Source organism: Dermochelys coriacea, chromosome 2, assembly GCF_009764565.3.
Source record: "Dermochelys coriacea isolate rDerCor1 chromosome 2, rDerCor1.pri.v4, whole genome shotgun sequence".
Lineage (NCBI taxonomy): Eukaryota > Metazoa > Chordata > Testudines > Dermochelyidae > Dermochelys > Dermochelys coriacea.
The window spans coordinates 205,391,519-205,413,929 of record NC_050069.1 but is presented as its reverse complement, the minus strand read 5'-3'; the positions used below and the strand labels follow the sequence as shown (position 1 = coordinate 205,413,929).

The 22,411-nt window shown below is 43.0% G+C and overlaps 1 protein-coding gene across 2 annotated transcripts in view; it reads left to right on the top strand.

The window, feature by feature from the left end:
- The first annotated feature begins 437 nt into the window (after positions 1-437).
- Positions 438-22,411, top strand: part of GALNT15 (polypeptide N-acetylgalactosaminyltransferase 15) — a 41,402-nt gene continuing 19,428 nt past the window's right edge. Inside the window, exons 1-4 of one of the 2 annotated variants that reach the window (XM_038393436.2) lie at positions 438-796; positions 991-1,554; positions 6,968-7,134; positions 9,314-9,518. In XM_038393436.2, the coding sequence (XP_038249364.1) occupies positions 992-1,554; positions 6,968-7,134; positions 9,314-9,518 (935 nt within the window). In that variant the 5' untranslated portion in view covers positions 438-796; position 991. Of the gene's footprint in view, positions 1,555-6,967; positions 7,135-9,313; positions 9,519-22,411 lie in introns of both variants that reach the window. The other variant, XM_038393435.2, reaches the window with a different exon arrangement.

The window sequence follows — 22,411 nt, the reverse complement described above, 5'->3', positions numbered from 1 at the left end:
TGTAAAAGCTTGCACTGTTATTGCCAATGCAATATCTGATTTAGGGACTCCAGTCTCCAGGGTTGATAATTCAGTACATTTTGCCAGCACTAAAATGACTAAAGATATAAATATTTATTGCATATAAAAATACCTATATATTCCAGAGTCAAGAGGTTATGATGCAAACACATTTTAGCATTCAATATATCATATGCATTCAACCCTTTGTTCAATTCAGTTTGTTATATATATATTCCTCGCTTAATAAGGATATTCTAAACTAGAATCATGTGTGCTTCTTGATTTGTTTTCCGAAACAACATTTGCCTCCTTCTAGTGCACCTCTAACAGTTCCATGCAAAGTTTTGATTTGATAGGACAAGAACAGTGAGGGCATTAGGACCAAGAGAAAGACACACACATTGCTTTGTATTATGTCTGGCAAAGGATTCCTTGACTGAGTGCTGTAGTTATGTGTGAAAGAAAGTCAGGGACTGACTAGTTCTCATCTGTTGATCACAGTTAACTTGAAGCGTCAAAACAGGGGAAGCTGTCAGATCTGCTTGAAAAGATAATATCACTCCAGCCCAGGCAGCAATTGGAAACTTTGCAGTGGCAGGAAATATTCTGGAAGGAAACTATAAAAAATGGAATTTATTTTTACTTTTTCTCAGAATTAAAAACGAAAATCAAAACTTAAACCACCTTTTAATGAGCTTTTTGGTCAGCTAAATATATTCTTTCTTAGACAATCTGGGATTCTGTATAATAAAGGATCTCCTTTATCTAATTGGATCTATGTTATCTCTTATAAGTAGGTATTTTTGATTTTGTCTACAAATATACGGGAAAGCATGAAACAACATCAGTGAAATGTGAGGGGGAGGGGGAACCTCTCAGCAGACAGTAATGACCAGTTTATTGCTGCAAAGAAACCAGAGAGCTGTGCTGTAAAAAATATCCAAGTGATATTTAGCATGACCATCTGTGTTGTTTTGTCACCAACAGTATGCTCTTGAAGAAGAGGTGCAGATATGGATCACGTAAGCTTCAGTTTCTCTTGTTGTTGCTGATGCTGGGTTTTTTATTACTGATGGTTACAATCCTGAATCCACCATTCCGGGACCTGAACAAAGAGGGGACATCCCAGCCATTAAGGTTCAGTGCCAGAGAAGGGTATCAGCTGGACTTTCCAGAAACCCAAGAAATGTTGGAGACTCAGGAAGAGAGCCAGCAATACTACCCCATGGTGGGGTTAGCCCCTTTCATTTCCCTCCGGGAGGACGAGCTGCTAGTCGCCATTGTGTCACCCACAGCCAGGAGAAACGACAGCAAGGCTAGAAAAGGATACCGAATGGTGAAGCAGCAGAGCAAAAGACAGGAGGAAAAGACTAATGTCAAGCCAAGGGGAAACCAAGAGTCCCAGTTCATATCCTTTCCTCTACAGGATTCAGAAGAGGATGCTGGGGGTGAGCAATTGGCAATCCTTGGCCTGGAAACTCATGGCTTTAATGAAGCACTCAGTGAGCGGATTTCTCTGCGCAGGGAGCTGCCTGAGGTGCGGCATCCTTTGTAAGTAAAACATCCTAATTATTTCCTATGAAAAACCTGACCCCTTCCTATTGTCCCCTAAAAAACCTTTCCCTTGACCCCTGAGAAACCTGTCCCCTTTCTATCATATCATCTTCCTCAGTTGGAGCAACCAGCCCTCCTTCCCATAAGAAAATATATCCATCCCCCTAAATCCATGTCCCTTTCCCAAACTCCATGCTACAAGCTGGGACCCTGAAACACAGATCAGAAATTGGAGCTCAAACTAGCAAGACTCATCCTAGTTAGACAAAGCACACTCCTCTTCCTGTCTCCTTAAATAACTTGGGTACAACAGCTTTCATTTCATTCCATTATATCATCCCCTGGGGATATTGAGCACACAGCAGATGCTATAACAAGAGCCATGAGAGACACTTGTCCCATTTTCTCCCTTTCTTAAATACTATAGTTGTTTAGGGGATTTCAGTTTTCTTAAAACAATACTCTCAGACTCAAGTCAAAAATACCTGGTAACTTTGGGGCTCTTGAGAATTGTGTGTCAGGTAAAAAAACTATAGGGAGTTATAGAAACTATTGGGGATGGGGGGCGGGGAAGGAAGAATGACTGCAATGTACCTGAGAGACAAGGTGAGTGAGGTAGTATCTTTTATTGGACCAATGTACCAGTCACTCTGGGGGTTCCAGTCCCAGCAGAGAGAGAACAAGTGTACAATGAATGAGTGTACAAGGCTATGTTATTTGTAACACTCTTTTGCTCCTTGTTTATGTACCTCTCTTACCCTTTCACTTTCAGCGGCAGAGGCAATCGTCCTACTTCACGCAGGTAGCCAACAAGTTCTGACTTTTCAACCTGTGAGTGCACTTATTTATTAGCCTGCTCATTTAATGAGGAGTATGGCGGCCTCTGCTGGCACATATCAAAATGGGAAAATGTTGCAGTTGGCTGTTTTATTTAACAGGTGCCAGGGCCAGTCAGTGCTATTTAGCCATCTGTTGGTATGTGAGAATTACGGGGCTGGTTGGTCTGTAGGAAAGGCAAGCTATGCAGATGAATTGTGCTAGCCATAAGATGCCAATATAAGGACCTTATTTATGCTTGTTTAGGTGTCTTTTGTTAAATAATCACATATACTTAAACTTATTTATTTACTATAGTCTATTCAGCTGATGCTGTCCTTTGTTCTCAGAGTGCTTCATATGTAGGCAATGGCCCAGATTCTGCTCTGAATTTCACTTGTGCGAGACCACTGACTGTTTGGGGACTGAAATAAGCAAAACAACTTGGGCCAAATTCAGCACTGAGTTACCCCTGCATATAGTTATTGAGGCTTGCTTGGGTGTCACTGTGGGCAGAATCTTGCTTGGGTGTCACTTTGCTCCCTGACTGTTGAATATTTTGCAGTGCACTTAATGTGAACAGAATGCCAGGGCATTTGATGCATGTCCAAAGAGCTATAAAAGCGTTGATCTGTTGGGTGTCCAGTGCCACTCAGTTAGTAAAGCAATAACATTATTTTCTATTATATTCTGTGGACAGTTTTGTGTATTCCCTGCAGGAGCTGATGATACCACTAACACTATGGAAAGGGCAGAGAATAACAGAAAATCTCTGGGCCTCCTACACTTCGTCTTGTTTGGTTAGATTGTAAGCTCTCCTCTTTATGTCGTGGTAGTCATATAACCCTCATCAACATAGTATCTGAATACCTTCCAGTCATTAATTAATTTTATCTCACAACACCCCTGAGAGGTAGGGAAGGATTATTCCCATTTTACACATGGGGGAACTGAGGCATGGGTAGATTACAGGGCTATAGCCTGCTAAAAAGATCTAGTGAAAAGTTCACTAGTAGTTAGTCTGTGCATCAGTTGGTCTTGATGGGTGAGGTTCTATCTGGTACCTAGCCAAGTAGGCAGTGGAGGACAGAGAGAGCATCAATCCCCCTTCCTGAATGGATTCCTTAAAGCAAAATAGCAGCTCCGGAACTCACTGCTACTCCAATTATCATCTGAGGGGGTGTGACTCCAGAATGTGGTGTAGGAGGGGAGAGAAAATAAGTAGAGCCATAGCTCTGCCTCCCTCTGATCTGGCTAGCCATGTGAGATGGGTCATGTAGCAAGTCTTAGAGGGATATAGCATCTTCCATGCTCCCCAGAGCATTGGGAGAGCTCTAAGAGGCATCCTGCCTTTCTGAGGCAGAGTGTCTCTGATGCATCCCCTTTGAGTAGTGCAGCATACCAAAAAGACATGATCTGGCCCTACGCAAGCAAGAGGTTTCACATATCTTTTGCAGTGGTCATTTTCTCATGGCTAGAGCCAAATGGCAGTCCATGTTTGAGGAGACAAACTTCAAGACCTAGGGGATGTTTTCCATATTTGCTAACAGTGTTTGGTATACATTATCTTTAATTTGTTTTTATTTCAGCTGAGTTACACGGATGGAAAACTAGAGCAGTGCAGGGGTAAATCAGGACCTCTATAATTACCCAACCAAAACCAGCTAGAAGTGTTCCAGAGAGTTATTTCTATACAATCTCCCTTTGTTGCAGCCTGTCTGAAGTTACGTGTAAAGTGTTATGGCAGGGACCATACCTACTTATTTTGAGGCACCTAACATACTTGCAGGCTGCAAAATAATAATGATAAACCCCCACTTCTATATATTTCATCTACTAATAAATCAGCTTTAAGATGTATGGAGTTTGTCATAGAACATACTCTTAGAAGTGCTGTCCCTTAGAGCTGACACTAAACCGTTGCATTGTCTTTTGCATTAAAGCAGTGCACTGGAACAACTAAATTGCCTGCTGTTCACTGCAGCCTGCCACTCATGCGCTGTCCATAAAGTCTTGGACTCGACCATCCAATGTGGAGGGTGGCCCCTTTGACCTCTGCAGCTACACTTCACAACCTTACACATCGAGCATTGCTCCATACAACCACAGTCTTTCCTGAGTATCCCTGGTGCATGTCGGTGGTACTTTTCAAAACATGTGTGAATAGAAGTCCGGGATCTCTGCCAACATGCACTCCACCCTCTCACTAAAACTTATTAATAGGACAAAATCATACCTCATGTAATCCCATTTACTTTTCTGGCTGGGGAGAGCTCGTGGCCAGGTGACCACACCTAGCCCCTGGGAATTCTCCACTAATGGGGTCTATTGTACTTTAATGCTACTCTCATTTACCAGGACCCTGAAGGTACAAATGCTCAATACCCTTCCATTATCATCCCCCAGGGGTGCATTTGCCACCTTTGAGAACACCTGCTTTCTGCTTTCCCAGGTGCAGTTAGCCTCCCCCTGGACAATGGGGGTGAGTCAAGCTTCTCATCTTGACTTTATGACAGGGCCTTGTCCACAAACTACTGTTGTTCTCTCTTGGGATTAAATGTCAAATATTATGTACCCAGGCAAATGCAAACATACAAAATGTCTAAAATGTTTTAAATTACCTCACAAAACTACAGCTTCCACTGAAGTGCTGCTGGGAATTGAATCTCAATAGGATATTTTTCTGAAGCCGAGTAGGAGTCTCCTTTGACGGTGCCCTTGCCTTGTCTGAATTCATGTAGTGTTGACCACAATTCAGTATTGTTCATCGGTCAGATTAGAATCCTCTGCTCTCTCCCTTATCAGTCATGACCTTTACTTGTTTGAAATGATCAGCCAGATATGGGCCCCTTCTTGACAGTCTGTGCAGCTGCCCCGAAGTATAGAAAAGGAGTTTCATGCGCCAACAGCTCCTCATTTAACTGAAGACTAGTTATCTGTATTTTTAATTCCTTGCCAATCACCATGGCAACTGAATGCCACATCAGCTAGGCTTCATAGTCCAGAGCAGTCATTTTCAGTCCTTTTCTGATCCACACCCCACAAAATAGCATCAACTTTCTTGTCATGACAACACTAGAAGTTGCAAAGCATTATGGGATTATGGCAAAAATCCACAGTTGGTTATGGCAGTATTTGTTGCTCCTGGTTCAGAGGCTGCATCAGTTTCTTGCTTTCCCTTCCCTGTCTCTGAATACAATTGTTAAATCATATTCTTCTGCTTGGAAACACAAATTGCCCCCTTCAAGACACTGGGTTTATCCCTTTTCTCCTGTCTTAAGTGACAACACAAAGACATTAAGCAAAAAAAAAACCAAAACCTGGGCCATATTGATCCCATTGCCTTTAATAAAGTTACACCATAGATTAATTTGGCCCAACAATTGTTAATTTGTTAATTAATTTGGCCCAATGTGTGTCTTTCATGAGTGAAATTCTGGCCTCAGTGAATTCAATGGCAAAACTCCCATTAACGTCAACAGGATCAGGAATATACCCCATGTGGGAATGCCACACCAGATCAGAACAGTGAGCCTTCTGGTCAGAAATCCTGTCTCTGAAACTGGCCAGTACCAAAAACCTGAAAGGAAGAAATCTTGAAGTAGACAATTATAGAATAACCTGCCCACTCAGAGAGTTTCTGCTTAACCTCCATCTGTCAATGGATGGCTTATGCCCTGAACCATAACCCTTTTTGAATTTATACCCTTTTTAGAAAAAAAATATATTTAACCTATGTAATGTAATTATAAATGTTTTCATTATCCATATAAACATCTGATCTTTCTTTGATCATACCACGTTTCAATAATATCATGTGGCAATGAGTTACACAGGCTTATTATGCATTGTGTAAATTAGTAGTATCCATTTAAAAGTTGTTGATTTTCAAGGAACAGACAAAAAATTGTTCTTGTTTTGTGAGAATAGGAAAATAGGCGCATCAGACTGACCTCCTCTATAACATTAATTAATTTAAAAAAGAACAGGAGTACTTGTGGCACCTTAGAGACTAACAAATTTATTAGCACATAAGTTTTTGTGGGTTACAGCCCACTTCCCATGAAAGCTTATGCTCTAATAAATTTGTTAGTCTCTAAGGTGCCACAAGTACTTCTGTTCTTTTTGCGGATACAGACTTAACACGGCTGCTACTCGGAAACCTGCCATTAATTAATTAATTTCTATCTTATTCCTTATTTGCCCCATCTTTAAATCTTTAAAGTCTTTCCATGTTTCCAATCCTTTTTGTTGTCTGTCTGGACCCTTTCTATTTCAGCTCTGTCTTTTTCAAAGTAGGATGACCAGAACCAAGCACAATGTTCCAGGTGAACGCAAACTATTGTTCTCTATAATGCCATTATAATATTTTCACTGTTATTCTCTATCCCATTCATTAGACATCCTAACAGTTTGTTTGCTTTTTTAACCATCACTTCACCCTGAGCAAAGATTTTGAGCTGTCTGCAATGAAGTAAGGGTAGATTGTGACTTTCAGCCTCAGAGAAATGGATGTGTTCATAATAAGAAGTAAGCAAAAAAAAAAAGCGTTGCAACCTTCCATATTGTGCCACTCTCATTCTATCACATACAGCTGTCTGCAACAGGACTATGACCCCAGCCTTCCTACTGCTAGTGTCATCATCTGTTTCCGTGACGAAGCCTGGTCTACTCTCTTGAGAACTGTGCACAGTGTTATGGACACAGCCCCAAGGGCCTCTCTGAAGGAAATTATCCTTGTCGATGACCTCAGTCAACAAGGTAGCTCCCTTTTGCTCTCCCTAAATTCTATTTTCAAGCTCTTGGAAGGAAGTTGTAATACTGCATGGCAAGGTCAGGGAGAATGGAACTAGAAGGACCCTCCAAAAGCAAGCTAAATATAGAGAAAACTGGTTGCCAAATTTTACTTTTCCTCCCCTAAAATTCAGCTTCATCCTACGTTTGAAAGTGTTTATGTTTTCCTGTCATTTCCAATAGTTTTAAAGCCTTTATTTTTAAACACAGTTCACCAAACAGATTGCTCTGCATGACTGCCCTGTCCTAGTCATTACATCCCACTCCACCAATCTTTGTGTCAACCACAAATTTTAATCACTAGTGATTTTATATTTTACTTTCAGATCAGTGATAAAGGCTGAATAATGGTGGACCACAAACTAATCTCTGCATGGTAAACACCCCCATTTGATGATGACTCCCCATTTACAACTACTTTTTGAAATGCCTCAGTTAGCCAGTTCTCAATCCATTTAATGTGTGCTTTTTAAATATTGGATAGTGCTAATTTTTTAAATGAAAATGACATGTTGTACTAAGTCAAACACTTTACAAAAGTCTAAGTATATCACATCCATGCAGTTACCATTATCAACCTAATTTATAATCTCAAAGAATGAAATCAAGTTAGTTTGATAGTACCTCTTTTCCATAAAACCATGTTGATTAATAGAGGATGGGAATAAGATTAATGACAATCAGCTTTTCTATTATTTTTCCTAGGACTGATATCAGGCTAACTGGCCTACAGTTAGCCAAGTCATCTTATTTGCCATTTCCGAATATTGGCACAACCTTAGCATTCTTTCAGTCTTCTGGAATTTTCCCATTAATCCAAGATTTATTAAAAACTAATATCAGTGGCCCAGAGATGTCCTCAGCCAGCTTTTTTAAAATCCATGGGGTGCAAGTAATCTGGGCCTGCTGATTTAAATATGTTTATCCCTAGAAGATGCTGCTTAAAGACACCTTAGTTACTAATGGACTGGAAAGTACCTCCTCATCCTCATGTGACAAAGTGCAACATCCTGCTTCTTTCCAAATGCAGAACAATTTTTTTCCCAATGAAAGCTGAGATTCTTATAGAATTCAAGGAGCTGCAACTTTAAGAAAAAGAACAGATGTCATGAGACTTGTGATAATTTGGGGAAAGCTGGTGGTAACATTCAGAGATGACCCATACTTGCTGACAGTGGGGAGGGCAGAGGGGAGCAGTGGCTTTAGCAAATGTTATTGAGTATGTTCAGTCCATGTGAACATGCTCAGTACAAGCCAAGTAGCAAATCTGGGGGACATGTGACCAGTGTTTCTCCCCCCTCCCCACGCATTGTTTCTGATAACACTGCTTGCAGGGAGGTCTTCTGCCTTAGATTGCTTCTGGGACAATATGGATTCTTCACTGCTAGTAAATTACACTCTCACCTCAGAGTTTGTTCTTCCAGTCTATAATGGAAGGACACAAAAGTAGGGAAATGTAAGGGAAAGTCACATTACTCCTGGCTTGTCCCTATTGAAAACAGAGGACTTCAGTCTCCAAAACTGTGTTAGTCCAACATCTATTACAAGTTCTAAATTCACTTCACCTTGCGTCTGTTTTTAAACCAACACCACATTAAAAATAAAATGCTAGATTGTGCCCTTGGCATATAAATTGGTGGTTAAGATTCACTGCCCAAGGAGTAGCCTCAAGAGGAACTGTGACTGAGAAAGTCATCATTCCTTCCCAACTCTTCCCCTTTCACAATGATGTCACGTGGGGAGAGTAGTGTACTGCACTGCTTTCCAGGGGCCTGCACACGCCTTCCAGTATGCCCAGCCAGTTCTCCTGCCTGACTTGTGGGGAGGCAAAATCATGGTTCCATCATTCCCTACCCAATTTCTTCACAGCAGGGGCGGGAGGGGAGAAGGAAAGGGTGGCTCAGCACAGCCCCCATGCCCAGAACTGCAAGCTAGAAAGGACTGACTTAGCTAAATAGGAGTTGGAAATGAGGCTTTGCTCCCCTATACTCCCTGCATGGATGAGAAGAATGAATACAAAGCTAACCCAGAAATCATTTTACTAACTGGGGAGTACCATTTTTGCCACAAATTGTTTTTGGTTTTGGTTTTTTGGTGACAGATTGAAACAGCACTAAAATCTGAATGATTATTATATTTATTGCAGGGCATCTGAAGTCAGCCCTGAGTGAATACATCTCCAAGCTGGATGGTGTGAAATTGATCAGGAGCAACAAGAGGCTCGGGGTCATCCAGGGTCGTATGCTGGGAGCTGCACGGGCAACTGGGGATGTGCTGGTCTTCATGGACTCCCACTGTGAGTGTCACACAGGCTGGTTAGAACCCCTGTTGGGCAGACTAGCCACTGACAGGTAAATATCCCTTTGGGCTTAGTGTACAAAATGTTTAGATGCTTGTTAGAAGGAAGTGTGTCACCGGGAAGAACTGTGATCCTTGAACTATTTATATTGTTCATAATGCACAAGTTTATACTAATTCCTGATAACAGGACAACACTCGTGATCTCTTAAAATTCATTTTTCCCTTGGTCTCTTCATCCCTTTATCCATAGTGTGTTATTTTACTTTTACTCCACGTGCATTAACCTGAAATTTAGGAGACTAGACAGATCAGGCAATTAATAAGACACACTACCAAACCCTTTCTCTCTAGGGCTGCCTAGAGGAAATATAGTCTGTGTCTGAATTCACTAGTATTGGCACATATGGTGGCCAACATGAAATGAGTTGGCAATCCCAGACAGCAAGCAACACATGACAAGCATCCATCAGAGAAACTGCTATAACAGTTGGCATTATTTGCTGCATTTGTTGCAGTAGCGAGGCCAAGGATTGAAAGGACCAGAGGCTGGATTATCTTCTCCTCCTGTGAGATGCTCCTGTCAGGTCACAGCTGATGCACATTGACAGGGCAGGGTGGGAAGGGCTGCATTGCTTTCTCCCACATTGTACCTGTGGCTGGTTCATGGAAAAACAGAAGACTTTTAGGGCTGCCTAAATCCTAGCTATTTCACCAACACCAAGTTCACAAAGACAAATAGAGATAAAGCATGGCTGTGATCAGCATTCAGCAATCATCAAGCATCACAAAGAGGTTAGGTTACTGAAGTGTTTCAAGAATCATATGCACTAAGTACATATTCTTTAATAAAGAAAGAATTCTGAAGCCACTGAAAAGTAAATGTTTGAACATTAAATTCTGTAACATAACAGTAAACTAAGACTGTTTGTAATACAATGAATTGCTGAGGCGGTTTGGGTGTATTTTGAAAAGAAAAATATAATGCCTCCTTTAAAACACTTACTAGATCAGTAAGTAACCATAGTAAGAAGATGCAAACAAGGTTGTTCCCAGGCAATGAAATAGGCTGCTTTTACTGCTAACAATGTCTGCTTTTAAATTCATTCATGTTCGCTTTTAGATATGATTGCATTGTTCAAATGCAAAATGAAAGATGCTGTAAGTATATGGAATACAATACTGTTCTAGGATTCCATGTCTGCCCTTTTCTAAAAGGTTCTCCCAGTAAAAGCAGATTGCTTTGTCTTCTGGATTATTTGTGACCCATGCTGCTGAAGCTTCATTGCTATTGTGACTCAAGCTGGCTTTGACCTAGTATCCAATGTCTGCACATGCTGCAATCATATCTCCTGATTGCAATGTAGATATACCCTAAAAGAGCTACAGAAACCCTTAAAGGAGTGTCACAGTGACGCACTGTTCTATGGAAGCTTTTTACATGCCACTTCACAGGGGAATTACAAGAGCAGGAGATGAGGCATGGCCCCTGGATCCAATGGCACAAATTCATGCCACACTGATTCACTGGCTAAAATTCCCCATGGCAAGAGAGTGAGGAAGTCACCAATGCTACTGTCATCCCGAGGCTTCCATAGTGGTCATGGAGCAGCTTCACTGGTGCCTTGTGACCCATGGGAAAGGCTTCCGACTCCTACAGCACACACCAACAACCCTTGTGCAGAGCCAATGTGCTGATTGTTTACTCCGGTTTTGTACAGGGAACCAGGATTTAAGTCCTGAATAAAGGCTGCAGGATTTGTGGCCCATGAATAGAAATGTAGCCTGATTTTGAAAACAGTAGTGGCCTAAATCATCCCTTTCTAAATACCATAGCAGAAGTGTTCCTACTCCAAGCAAGGGAGCATTGTATAGTAGTTAAGAGACAGGGTTGACAGTCAGGAGAGATGGGTTCTAGTCTTGGTTCTGCATTGGCTTGCTAAGACAGTTGGCAAATCATTAACCTCACCATGTCTCACTATTCTCATCTGTAAAATGATGATAATGCCATCAATCCGATGGAGGTGATGGTGCGAGGGAAGTTATATCATTATTTTTCATAAAGTCTTTGAGGTGCTTGGATGGAAGGTGCTATGGAAGTGCAAGGCATTAGTATAATAAGCTTGAATTCATTAAGCAGGTAAGGAACTGTGAAATTGAATCTATATTCATCTCCTTATACAATAGTGAAGCAGAAAACAAAGTTTCACTGACTCACAAAACACCCACCTCTTTTCCTCATTGTGCACTAATTAAGTTGTCACTCACTCACTTTAGCTGTAAAAGAAAGTGCTTTAGCGTAGGAGAGTACTCCATCAGCTACAGAAAGTGACTCAGCAACTGCCCAGGTTATATACTGCCTTTCTGATGTCTGAACCTTTGCAGGTGTTCCAACCAATAACAATCCAATGCTCTCCTAGATCTAATATTAAAAAGGAAAAGAAAGAACAAAACAAATTTTATTTTTATATATATATATAAATAAATTCAGACTAACTTACTACAGGGAGACAAATCTGATATTAATGTAATATCCAACATGAAGGCAGAATCACATACTTTATCTACACAGACAGCTTCAACTCTAGTTAAGTTATTCCTTTTGAAATACAAAATATAGGCTTCTGGCAACAGCATCATACTTTTAGTCTTCTATTTCTGATATCAAGGAAATAGTCATAAGCAAACAATTTCAGATATTTGTGAAAATCATGCAGTCCCAAGATTCAAAACACATTCGTGAATCATTCATGTTGCAAAAAGCAAGTTAGAAGAATAAGCAGCAGAAAGATGGTTTAATAATACTTTGCACTTACAGTAGAACCTCAGAGTTATGAACACCTCAGGAATGGAGGTTGTTCATAACTGAACAAAACATTATGGTTCTTTCAAAAGTTTACAACTGAACATTGACTTAATACAGCTTCGAAACTTTACTATGAATGCAGGTCTCCCGAGTTGCATTTATTATCTTAACGCAGAAGGAGCTGGTGAAAATAGTAATCTAATACAGGTAAGCACAGATTCCTTGTCATATAAAATACTGACTAATTACATGGTAATCCCAAGCCAGCTCACTTTCTGCACTGGGAGTTTTAGACACTAGTGCAACTACACAGTTCTAGCTGCTCTGGTGCAACTGTACAAGTTTCAAATCAGGAGCAAATCACAGTTTATGCCTGTGCAATTGAGGGCTTGTATTAGTGTAGCTATATTGGTGTATCTACACCTGTTGATAAAACCTCAGAGTAAGTCAAGGCCCCAGTCTCTTATGGCAAAGACCTATACAATTTAACGGGTATGAAACCAGTAGGTTTGTATAGGAATTATTAAAAAAAAAACCATATGGAATTGTATCCTTTTCTGTAGATTTTTAAGCATTAAAATAGAGAATATTGATAGATTCTATATATAGAAAGGTTCCCATTCTCCAAGGCTCCATGAGGATCAATGGCAGACCCCTAAGAAATACTTAGGTGCTCCACGAAGTGGATCTGATGAATCAGGCTAATTGTTTTCAGAAGTGCCCACTAACTTTAGGATGCCTCAGTTGTTAGGTGCTCACCTTGGACACCTGATTTTCAGACCTGCTGTACACCTGCAGTTCCCACTGACTTGTAGGCAGTGTGTAATTAATAGAATTGGAATTTATGCAGGATATCAATGGTAACCTTATTTCTTGGGGAAAATGCCATGGGATCTTTAACTAAGACAAGTATAATTTGTTTCATCCAAGATAAACTAATTTCCACAGTACAATGCCCTCAGGTATCATGCCACACAAATGCCAACGTCATGCTGCCTAGCGCCTGCCTACATTCCCTAAAGATTTAGCTATGGGTGTCATTTTCCATTTCCTGTCCTCAGACGTTGGGTTGTGTTAGTGTGTATCACTGAATTCCATCTCAGAGAGGGCTACATTTCAGTCGGGATCATCAAAGTGCTCCTTATATGTAAGTTTCAACAGCAAAATGTTAGGCAAGCTAAACTATAGGCGTGACTGCCAGCTCCATCTATGAATGTAACATATTATTTCTTGATTAAATAGTTCCTCTCCCCAAGGATTTCAGGTATTTTTCAAATACCCATCTGAGGCAGATAAACAGTGTTATTCCCATTTCGCAGATGAGGAAGTGGGAAGTGAAGTGAATTTTTCTAAGGAAGCCTGTGGCAGAGCTAGGAACGGAACCCAGGGCTCCTGAGTCACCAGCCTATGGCTCACCCAGAAAAACATCCTGCCTAAGGTTCTGTAGCCCTTTGGAATACCTTGTGATAAAAGGTTCTAGAGAAAGGAGGGATAATTATAGAATTCTTTCCATCCTTATTGAAAAAGGATCACTATACACCTTATTGGATTACTGAATTCACTTAGCAGGGGTACTTGACTAGTGTGTGTTATTTTTTGGTTTTCAGGCTTTAGTTGATAATCTTATCAAAATTCTTTTCCCAGAAACCACAATATCTTCCTAAAATAATTACCATGTGCACACACCCTCAAGACAGACTTGTTTAGGATGAATTCTTTGAACCATAAATATAGATTTACTATGAAACAGTGCAGCAGTAAAAAGATAGGAAACAAAGGGTAAGAATAATGAGAATAGGGTCAGTTTTCATCATAGAGAGAGGTAAGTAGTGGGGTCCCCCAAGGATCTGTACTGGAACAAGTGCTATTCAACATATGCATAAATGATCTGGAAAAAGGGGTAAACAGTATGTGGCAAAGGGTATGTCTACACTACGAAATTAGGTCAATCTTATAGATGTCGATTTTTAGAAATCAATTTTATACGGTCGATTGCATATGTCCACACTAAGCGCATTAAGCTGGTGGAGTGCGTCCACAGTACCATGGCTAGCGTTGACTTTTGGAGCATTGCACTGTGGGTAGCTATCCCATAGTTCCTGCAGTCTCCGCTGCCCATTGGAATTCTGGGTTGAGCTCCCAATGCCTGATGGGGCAAAAACATTGCAATAGGTGGTTTTGGGTACATGTCGTCAGTTGCCCCGCCCTCCGTGAAAACGGCAGACAATTGTTTCATGCCTTTTTCCATGCAGACGCCATACTGCTGTCAGCAGATGGTGCAGTAGGACTGCTAACCGTCGTCATCCACTGCTTCTGCTGCAACTCTGCTCTGCTGCTCTTGTCTCCATAGCAAATTTCTCCATGTTGTCTGTCATGTGCTCCTGGGTACTTGTGTTCTTCCTTGGGAAATGTGTACGGTGCTAACCATCATCGTCCACCGCTTCTGCTGCAACTCCACTCTTCCGGTGCCATGAATCCACCTTGCAGGACCTCTCGTCGTTCTATATAAATATCTATTTTCATGGCATCTGTCATCATCCACCGCAATTCTGCTCTCCTGCAGACACCATACTATGGCAAGCATGGAGCCTGCTCAGCTCACCGCTGCTGTTGTGAACATTGCAAACACCTTGCACATTATCCTGCAGTATGTGCAGAAGCAGGCGAGGAGGCTACGACAGCGCGATCACGATAGTGATGAGGACATGGACACAGACGTCTCTCAAAGCACGGGCCCTGGCAACTTGGACATCATGGTGGTAACGGGGCAGGTTCATGCCATGGAATGCCAATTCTGGGCCTGTGAAACAAGCACAGACTGGTGGGACCGCATAGCGTTGCAGGTCTAGGATGATTCCCAGTGGTTGCGAAACTTTCGCATGCGTAAGGGCACTTTCATGGAACTTTGTGATTTGCTTTCCCCTGCCCTGAAGCGCAAGAATACCAAGATGAGAGCAGCCCTCAAGGTTAAGAAGCAAGTGGTGATAGCCCTCTGGAAGCTTGCAACTCCAGACAGCTACCAGTCAGTTGGGAATCAATTTGGAGTGGGTAAGGCTACTGTGGAGGCTGCTGTGATCCAAGTAGCCAACGCAATCACAGAGCTGCTCCTATCAAGCATAGTGATTCTGGGAAATGTGCAGGTCATAGTGGATGGCTTTGCTGCAATGGGGTTCCCTAATTCTGGTGGGGCGACAGACGGAACGCATATCCCTATCTTGGGACCGGAGCACCTTGGCAGCCCGTATGTAAACCGCAAGGGGTACTTTTCAATGGTGCTGCAAGCACTGGTGGATCACAAGGGACGTTTCACAGACATCAACGTGGGATGGCTGGGAAAGGTGCATGACGCTCGCATCTTCAGGAACTCTGGTCTGTTTGAACAGCTGCAGGAAGGAACTTACTTCCCAGACCAGAAAATTACCGTTGGGGATGTTTAAATGCCGATAGTTATCCTTAGGGACCCAGCCTACCCCTTAATGCCATGGCTCATGAAGCCACACACAGGCATCCTGGACAGTAGTAAGGAGCAGTTCAACTATAGGCTGAGCAAGTGCAGAATGGTGGTGGAATGTGCATTTGGACGTTTAAAAGCTCGCTGGCACAGTTTACTGATTAGGTTAGACCTCAGCGAAACCAATATTCCCATTGTTATTGCTGCTTGCTCTGTGCGCCACAATATCTGTGAGAGTAAGGGGGAGACGTTTATGGTGGGGTGGGAGGTTGAGGCAAATCGTCTGGTGGCCGATTACGCACAGCCAGACACCAGGCCAATTAGAAGAGCACAGCTGGGCACCCTGCACATCAGAGAAGCTTTGAAAACCAGTTTCATGACTGGCCAGGCTATGATATGACAGTTCTGTTTGTTTTCCCTTGATGAAAACCTGCCCCCTTGGTTGACTCTACTTCCCTGTAAGCCAACCGACGTCCCCCCTTCAATCACCGCTTTCAGAGGCAATAAAGTCATTATTGTTTCAAAATCATGCATTCTTTATTAATTCATCACACAAATAGGGGGAAAACTCACAAGGTAGCCCGGGAGGAGTGGGTGAGGAGGGAAGCACCAGGTGGGGTGGTGGATGAGGGAGATGGGAAGGACAAGGCCATACTACAGTTCAAAACTTATTGAATGCCAGCCTTTATTGCTTGGGCAATCCTCTGGGGTGGAGTGGCTGGGTGCCTGTAGCCTCCCCCCCAACCCCCCGTGTTCTTGGGCGTCTGGGGGAGGAGGATATGGAACTTGGGGAGGAGGGCAAGCAGTTATACATGGGCTGCAGTGGCGGTCTGTGCTCCTGCTGCCTTTCTTGCAGCTACACTAGACACCTGAGCATGTCAGTTTGCTCTACTATTAGACTCAGCATTGCATCCTGCCTCCTTTCATCGCGCTCCTGCCTCCTCTCATCACGTTCCTCCCTCCTCTCATTGCATTCATTTAACACTTTCCTGGTCTCTGCCATTGTTTGCCTCCACACATTCTGCTGAGCTCTTTCAGCGCGGGAGGACTGCATGAGCTCTGAGAACATTTCATTGCGAGTGCATTTTTTTCACCTTCTAATCTGTGCTAGTCTCTGGGACAGAGATGATAGGGGGGAGCGTAGAAACATTTGCAGCTGCAGGAGGAAAAAAGGGAGAGTAGTATTTAAAAAGATACATTTTAGAGAACAAAGGGAAGACTATTTCACACTGAATCAAGTGATTCACATTACATAGCACATGAGCTTTTGGTACAAGGTCACATTTTGCCTCTTATATTGAGTGCCTGCCGGTTTGATGTGAGACATCACACACACTCAGCTGGGCAACAGTATTCGGCTTGCAGGCAGTTATGGTAAGGCAAAGGGTTTCGTCTTCTTCAATCTTCATAATATGTGGGAACGGTTTCAAACAGCGGCGCCCTCCTTTCCCATACCAAGCAAAGCCCATTGGGTTGGCCATTTAAAAGGAGGGACTGCGGTTTTAGGGTGAATGTACAGCACAGCCCAACCCCCCCCCCAATTCTCTAGGATGATCGCTTCACCCCCCGCCCCCCACCACGTGGCTAGTATCAGAGAAGATCCTTGTCAGCCAAACACAAAAACAGCTCAGTATGAAAGGGCCTCCCCCCACTGCGTGGCTAACAGCAGGGATGATTTCTTTTCAGCCAAAGGCAAACAGCCCAGCAGGAACGGGCACCTCTGAATGTCCCCTTAAACAAATTTCCTGTATTTGAACCAGGTGACCATGAATGATATCACTCTCCTGAGGCTAACACAAAGAGATAAAGAACAGATGTTGCTTGAATGCCAACAAAGCCCAGGCCCATTCGCTGCAATGCTTTGTTCTTCAATGATTCCAGACTACTTGCTATTGGCTTGGCATGGTAAAAGTGTCCTACCATGGAGGATGGAATAAGGCTGACCTCTCCAGAAACCTTCTGCAAAGGTTTTTAGAGTATCTCCAGGAGAGCTTCATGGAGATGTCTCTGGAGGATTTCCGCTCCATCCCCAGACACATGAACAGAGTTTTCCAGTAGCTGTACTGGCTGCGAATGCATCCCAACTCTTCAGAGGAAATTAATCATTAAACACGCTTGCTTTTAAACCCTGTATTATATTTACAAAGGTACACTCACCAGAGGTGTCTTCTCCGGTTTCATGGTCTGGGAGCCTGGGTTGGGAGGGTATTGGCTCCAGGGTGATGAACAGTTCCTGGCTGCTGGGGAGAAGGGATTCACCACTTGCCTGCTGTGCGCTATCCTCAACCTCCTCCTCCTCCTCATCCACAAAATCCTCATCCCTGTTGTGTGAGACTCCCCCCTTGCAGGTGTCCACGGACAGTGGTGGGGTAGTTGTAGGGGTGCTCCCTAGAATTTCATGCAGCTCATCATAGAAGTGGCATGTATGGGACTCTGACCCGGAGTGACCATTTGCCTCGTTTGTTTTTTGGTAGGCCTGCCTCAGCTCCTTAACTTTCACGTGGCACAGCCTCTGTCCATCACGCCCTTGGCATTTTGTCTTTTGGAACGGAGTTCTGCCTGCATAGATTCTTCTCCCCATGCAACAATCAGATCAAGTACCTCCCATTCGGTCCATGCTGGAGCTCTTTTGTGATTCTGGGACTCCATGGTCACCTGTGCTGATGAGCTCCGCACGGTCACCTGTGCTGATCAGCTTGCCACACTGGCCAAACAGGAAATGAAATTCAAAGGTTCCCGGGGCTTTTCCTGTCTACCTGGCCAGTGCATCTGAGTTGAGAGTGCTGTCCAGAGCAGTCACAATGGAGCACTCTGGAATAGATCCCAGAGGCCAATACCGTCAAATTGCGTCCACACTACCCCAAATTCGACCCAGCGAGGTCGATTTTAGTGCTACTCCCCTCATCGGGGATGAGTACAGAAATCGATTTTAAGAGCCTTTTAAGTCAACAAAACAGGCTTGGTCGTGTGGACAGGTGCAGGGTTAAATCAACCTAATGCTGCTAAATTCGACCTAAACTCATAGTGTAGATCAGGGCAAAGTTTGCAGATGATACAAAATTACTCAAAATAGTTAAGTTGAAAGCTAACTGTGAAGAGTTACAAAGGGATCTCACATAACAGGGTGACTGGGCATCAAAATGGCAGATGACATTTAATGTTGATAAATGCAAAGTAATGCACATTGAAAAGCATAATCCCAAATTATGTATACATACAAAATGATGGGGGTCTAAATTAGCTGTTGCCACTTAAGAAAGATCTTGGAATCATTGTGGATAGTTCTCTAAAAACATCCAGTGTGGACTAGCAGTCAAAAAAGCTAACAGAATGTTAAGAACCATTAGGAAAGGGATAGATAACAAGACTGAAAATATCATATTGCCACTGTATCAATTCAAGGTATGCCCACACCTTGAACACTGTGTGACGTTCTGGTCACCACATCTAAAAAAAGATGTATTAGACCCGGAAAATATACAGAGAAGGGCAACAAAAATTATTAGGGGTATGGAACAGCTTCCATGTGAGGAGAGATTCATAAGATTGGGACTGTTCAGCTTGGAAAAGAGACTACAAAGGAGGGATATAATAGAAGTCTACAAAATCATGAATGATGTGGAGAAAGTGAATAGGGAAGTGTTATTTACCCTATCACATAACACAGGGGTCACCCAATGAAATTAATAGACAGCAGGTTTAAAATAAACATAAGTACTCATTCACAAACAGACAGTCAACCTGTGGAACCCATTGCCAGGGGATACTGTGAAGGCCAAAAGTGTAACCCCAGGGGATACTGTGAAGGCCAAAAGGATTAAAAAAAGGATTAAAAAAATTAATGGGGGATAGGTCCATCAATGGCTATTAGTCAAGATGGTCAGGGATGCAGCCTCATGTTCTGGGCATCCCTAAAGCTCTGGCTGCTAGAAACTGGGACTAGATGACGGGGGACTGATCACTCAATAATTGTCCTGTTCTGTTCATTCCCTCTACAGCATCTAGCACTGGCCACTGTCAGAAGACAGGATACTGGTTTAGATGAACCATTGGTCTGACCCAGTATGGCCATTCTTATGTTAGCTACAATATATTGTCTTACCTTGAAGAATGTATCATCATGTACAAATCAAATTTGTAAAGAATTTCTTGACATTTCAGTTGTTCAGGGATGACTAATATAACACCCTGTACAGTGTTTTGGAAAACAGTTCAGATGCCCCTCAGATAGTTTCATCCTACACCAGTTTATATTTCATTCTGCTTCCAGATCAATAGTTTCATAGCTATGAAATTATTACTGTTTTGTGTATTGCACCTTTAAATTTCTAGGAGTCTGCTGGAGCTGCCATTTTGTATTCATATCTGTGGCAGCCTGTTGCAGACAGTGCACATACTGTGCTCTATCATGAAGATCTGGCTTTGGTTATTTCTTGTAGAAGAATGGACTCACTGCTACTGTGCCCATTTGTAGTTGGTGGTGGCACAGTTGCTTTCTTCTCTCGTACCCCTTGCTGACAGTCACTCCAGTCCTGCCTCTCCTTGCAACTTGACCCTCCAGGCATGTCATTTTAAAGTCTCTCCTATTTCAAAGGACTGCTGTCCCAGGTCTACATAAAAAGATACCTAACGTTCCATTCTCTTCCACCCCTCTTCCTGGGGAATTACTAAGGCCCACAGGTCCTCAGCTGGGATCTTCAACATAGACCATCCAAGGAAATCCCCACACAAGTACTTCTAGTCACACTCAGCTGCCAGTACTTTGCTAAACCCTGTCATGAAGGGAGAACCCCATATCTCCTGATATCTTGGTACTCCATCAGTCATAGCTCCATATTAAACCATTGTTTGGGCCCACTGCAGTGAGAATCACCAGCTATTGTAGCCTTTGCCTTTTAACTGTCCACACACAAGGTTTTCCTGGCCTCAGGTGGCCAGGCCTAACACCCTCAGCTTCCTGGGCTAACTTTCCAGGTCCCATGCCCTCCTTTCTCAGGACTTCCTGAAATGACTCAGCCTAATGATTGTGAAGTTCTTTTTGGCTCTTATTTCAGAGTGTGGGCTCTCAGATTTCTTCCTGGCTCAGGCCCCTCTAGTTCTGGCTGCAAGCTTCAGGCCTCCCAGCCATCTCTCTGCCTGTAGCCCGAGAGAGAAAACTCCCAGCTACCTCTCACCTAGGTATCCTCCCTGGGCCTTTTCTACTACTCTGTGCTCCTTTCCTTTATGAAGACCCAGCTTCTCTCACAGCTGGCCTCCTCTTCAGTTGGACCTAGCCCTCCCTCCAGGTGCGAGCAGGTGCCTTAATTAAGCTCTCTAGCTCCAGTTAACCCTTTCAGTGCCAATATGAGGTATATAACCCACCACACAGCCCTTAAACTAAAATAAAATTAATTCAGACTGAGAGGATATAGCTGCTTTTTTGCATATGGGAAAAGCATATCAACTAGGTTTGATGCTTGGCCCCTCAAAACACCAAATGGAGAAAAAATTAGCCTGGTTATGTCTTTTGTGGAAGGTTTGACTGTGAAAAAGCACAGACTCCATGTTTAGAGTGTAGGGAGGCAGGGTTTTCTCATCCTTTAGCAGTCAAAGTATCTCACACTAGACCTCTTTCTGGATGCACCTCTCCTCAACCCTTATTTTAGATTAAAATCTATCATCATGTGATATTTCCCTCTATTACTGGACACTATATACTCAAATACTGAATTAGGAACAGAAACACAGATCCACAAAGGTTCTTGGGTGCCTAAACCCCCAGATTTAGGCACCTAAATTCTATTTTTAGGCATCGCTGCAATCCACAAACCACCTGCTCAGCTACTGCTTAACCCCATAGGCACCCAAACTCACTCAGCGCCTAAGCTTTTGCAGTAAAAGTTCCCTATGTGCCTATGTTTCTGCCTCTGGACATGTGTATTACTGCCTTCGTATAGGTGTATATGCCCATCTCCTGTCTAACCCTCAGTGAAATCCCTGGACTGGGAGAAGATAAGTGGGGGAACTCTTAATTTGCCTTGGGGACCCAATCCTGTAGGCATGCTCAGAGGCTGCCTAACTCCATACAAAAGAGCTGGAGGGGAACCTCCCTTATAACCTTTAGCCAGGTGGTTAGGGTACTCACATGGGATGTGAGAGACCTCCCAGTTTAAGTCCCCCCTCTGCCTGGTGAGGTGAAAGGATTTGCACAGCGATGTGGCACTTGTCAGCTGAGTGCCCTAGCTACCAGGTTATAGAGTCATTAGCAATCTTTCTGGTGCCCAATTAGTATTTAATTATTTAATGAAGTGGAACAACTTTCATAGAAGAGATTGAGGGAGATCCATATCAGACTAATCTATAATCCAGTGGCTCAGACACTCTTCTGAGAGGTGGCAGAACCCTTTTCAAATCCCTTCTCTTCATCAGGTGGAGGCGGGACTTCAACCTGTGGCCTCCTACATCCTGGAAGTGTTCCCTAAGTACTGGGCTAAAAGTTATAAAGGTGAACCTTTTCATTTTGTGTGGTATTAGGCAGCCTCTGAGCATGTCTGCTGGATTGGACCCCAGAAGCATGTTTGGCAGAGGAGCACCTATCTTCTCCTGGTTCATGGATTGCCAGCAGAGAGAGGTGCCTAAATCCAGGCATCATGGAGGCGCCTGTCTTCATGAGGCAGACGGGTGTAGGACACATCCCTCTGGTCGGCATC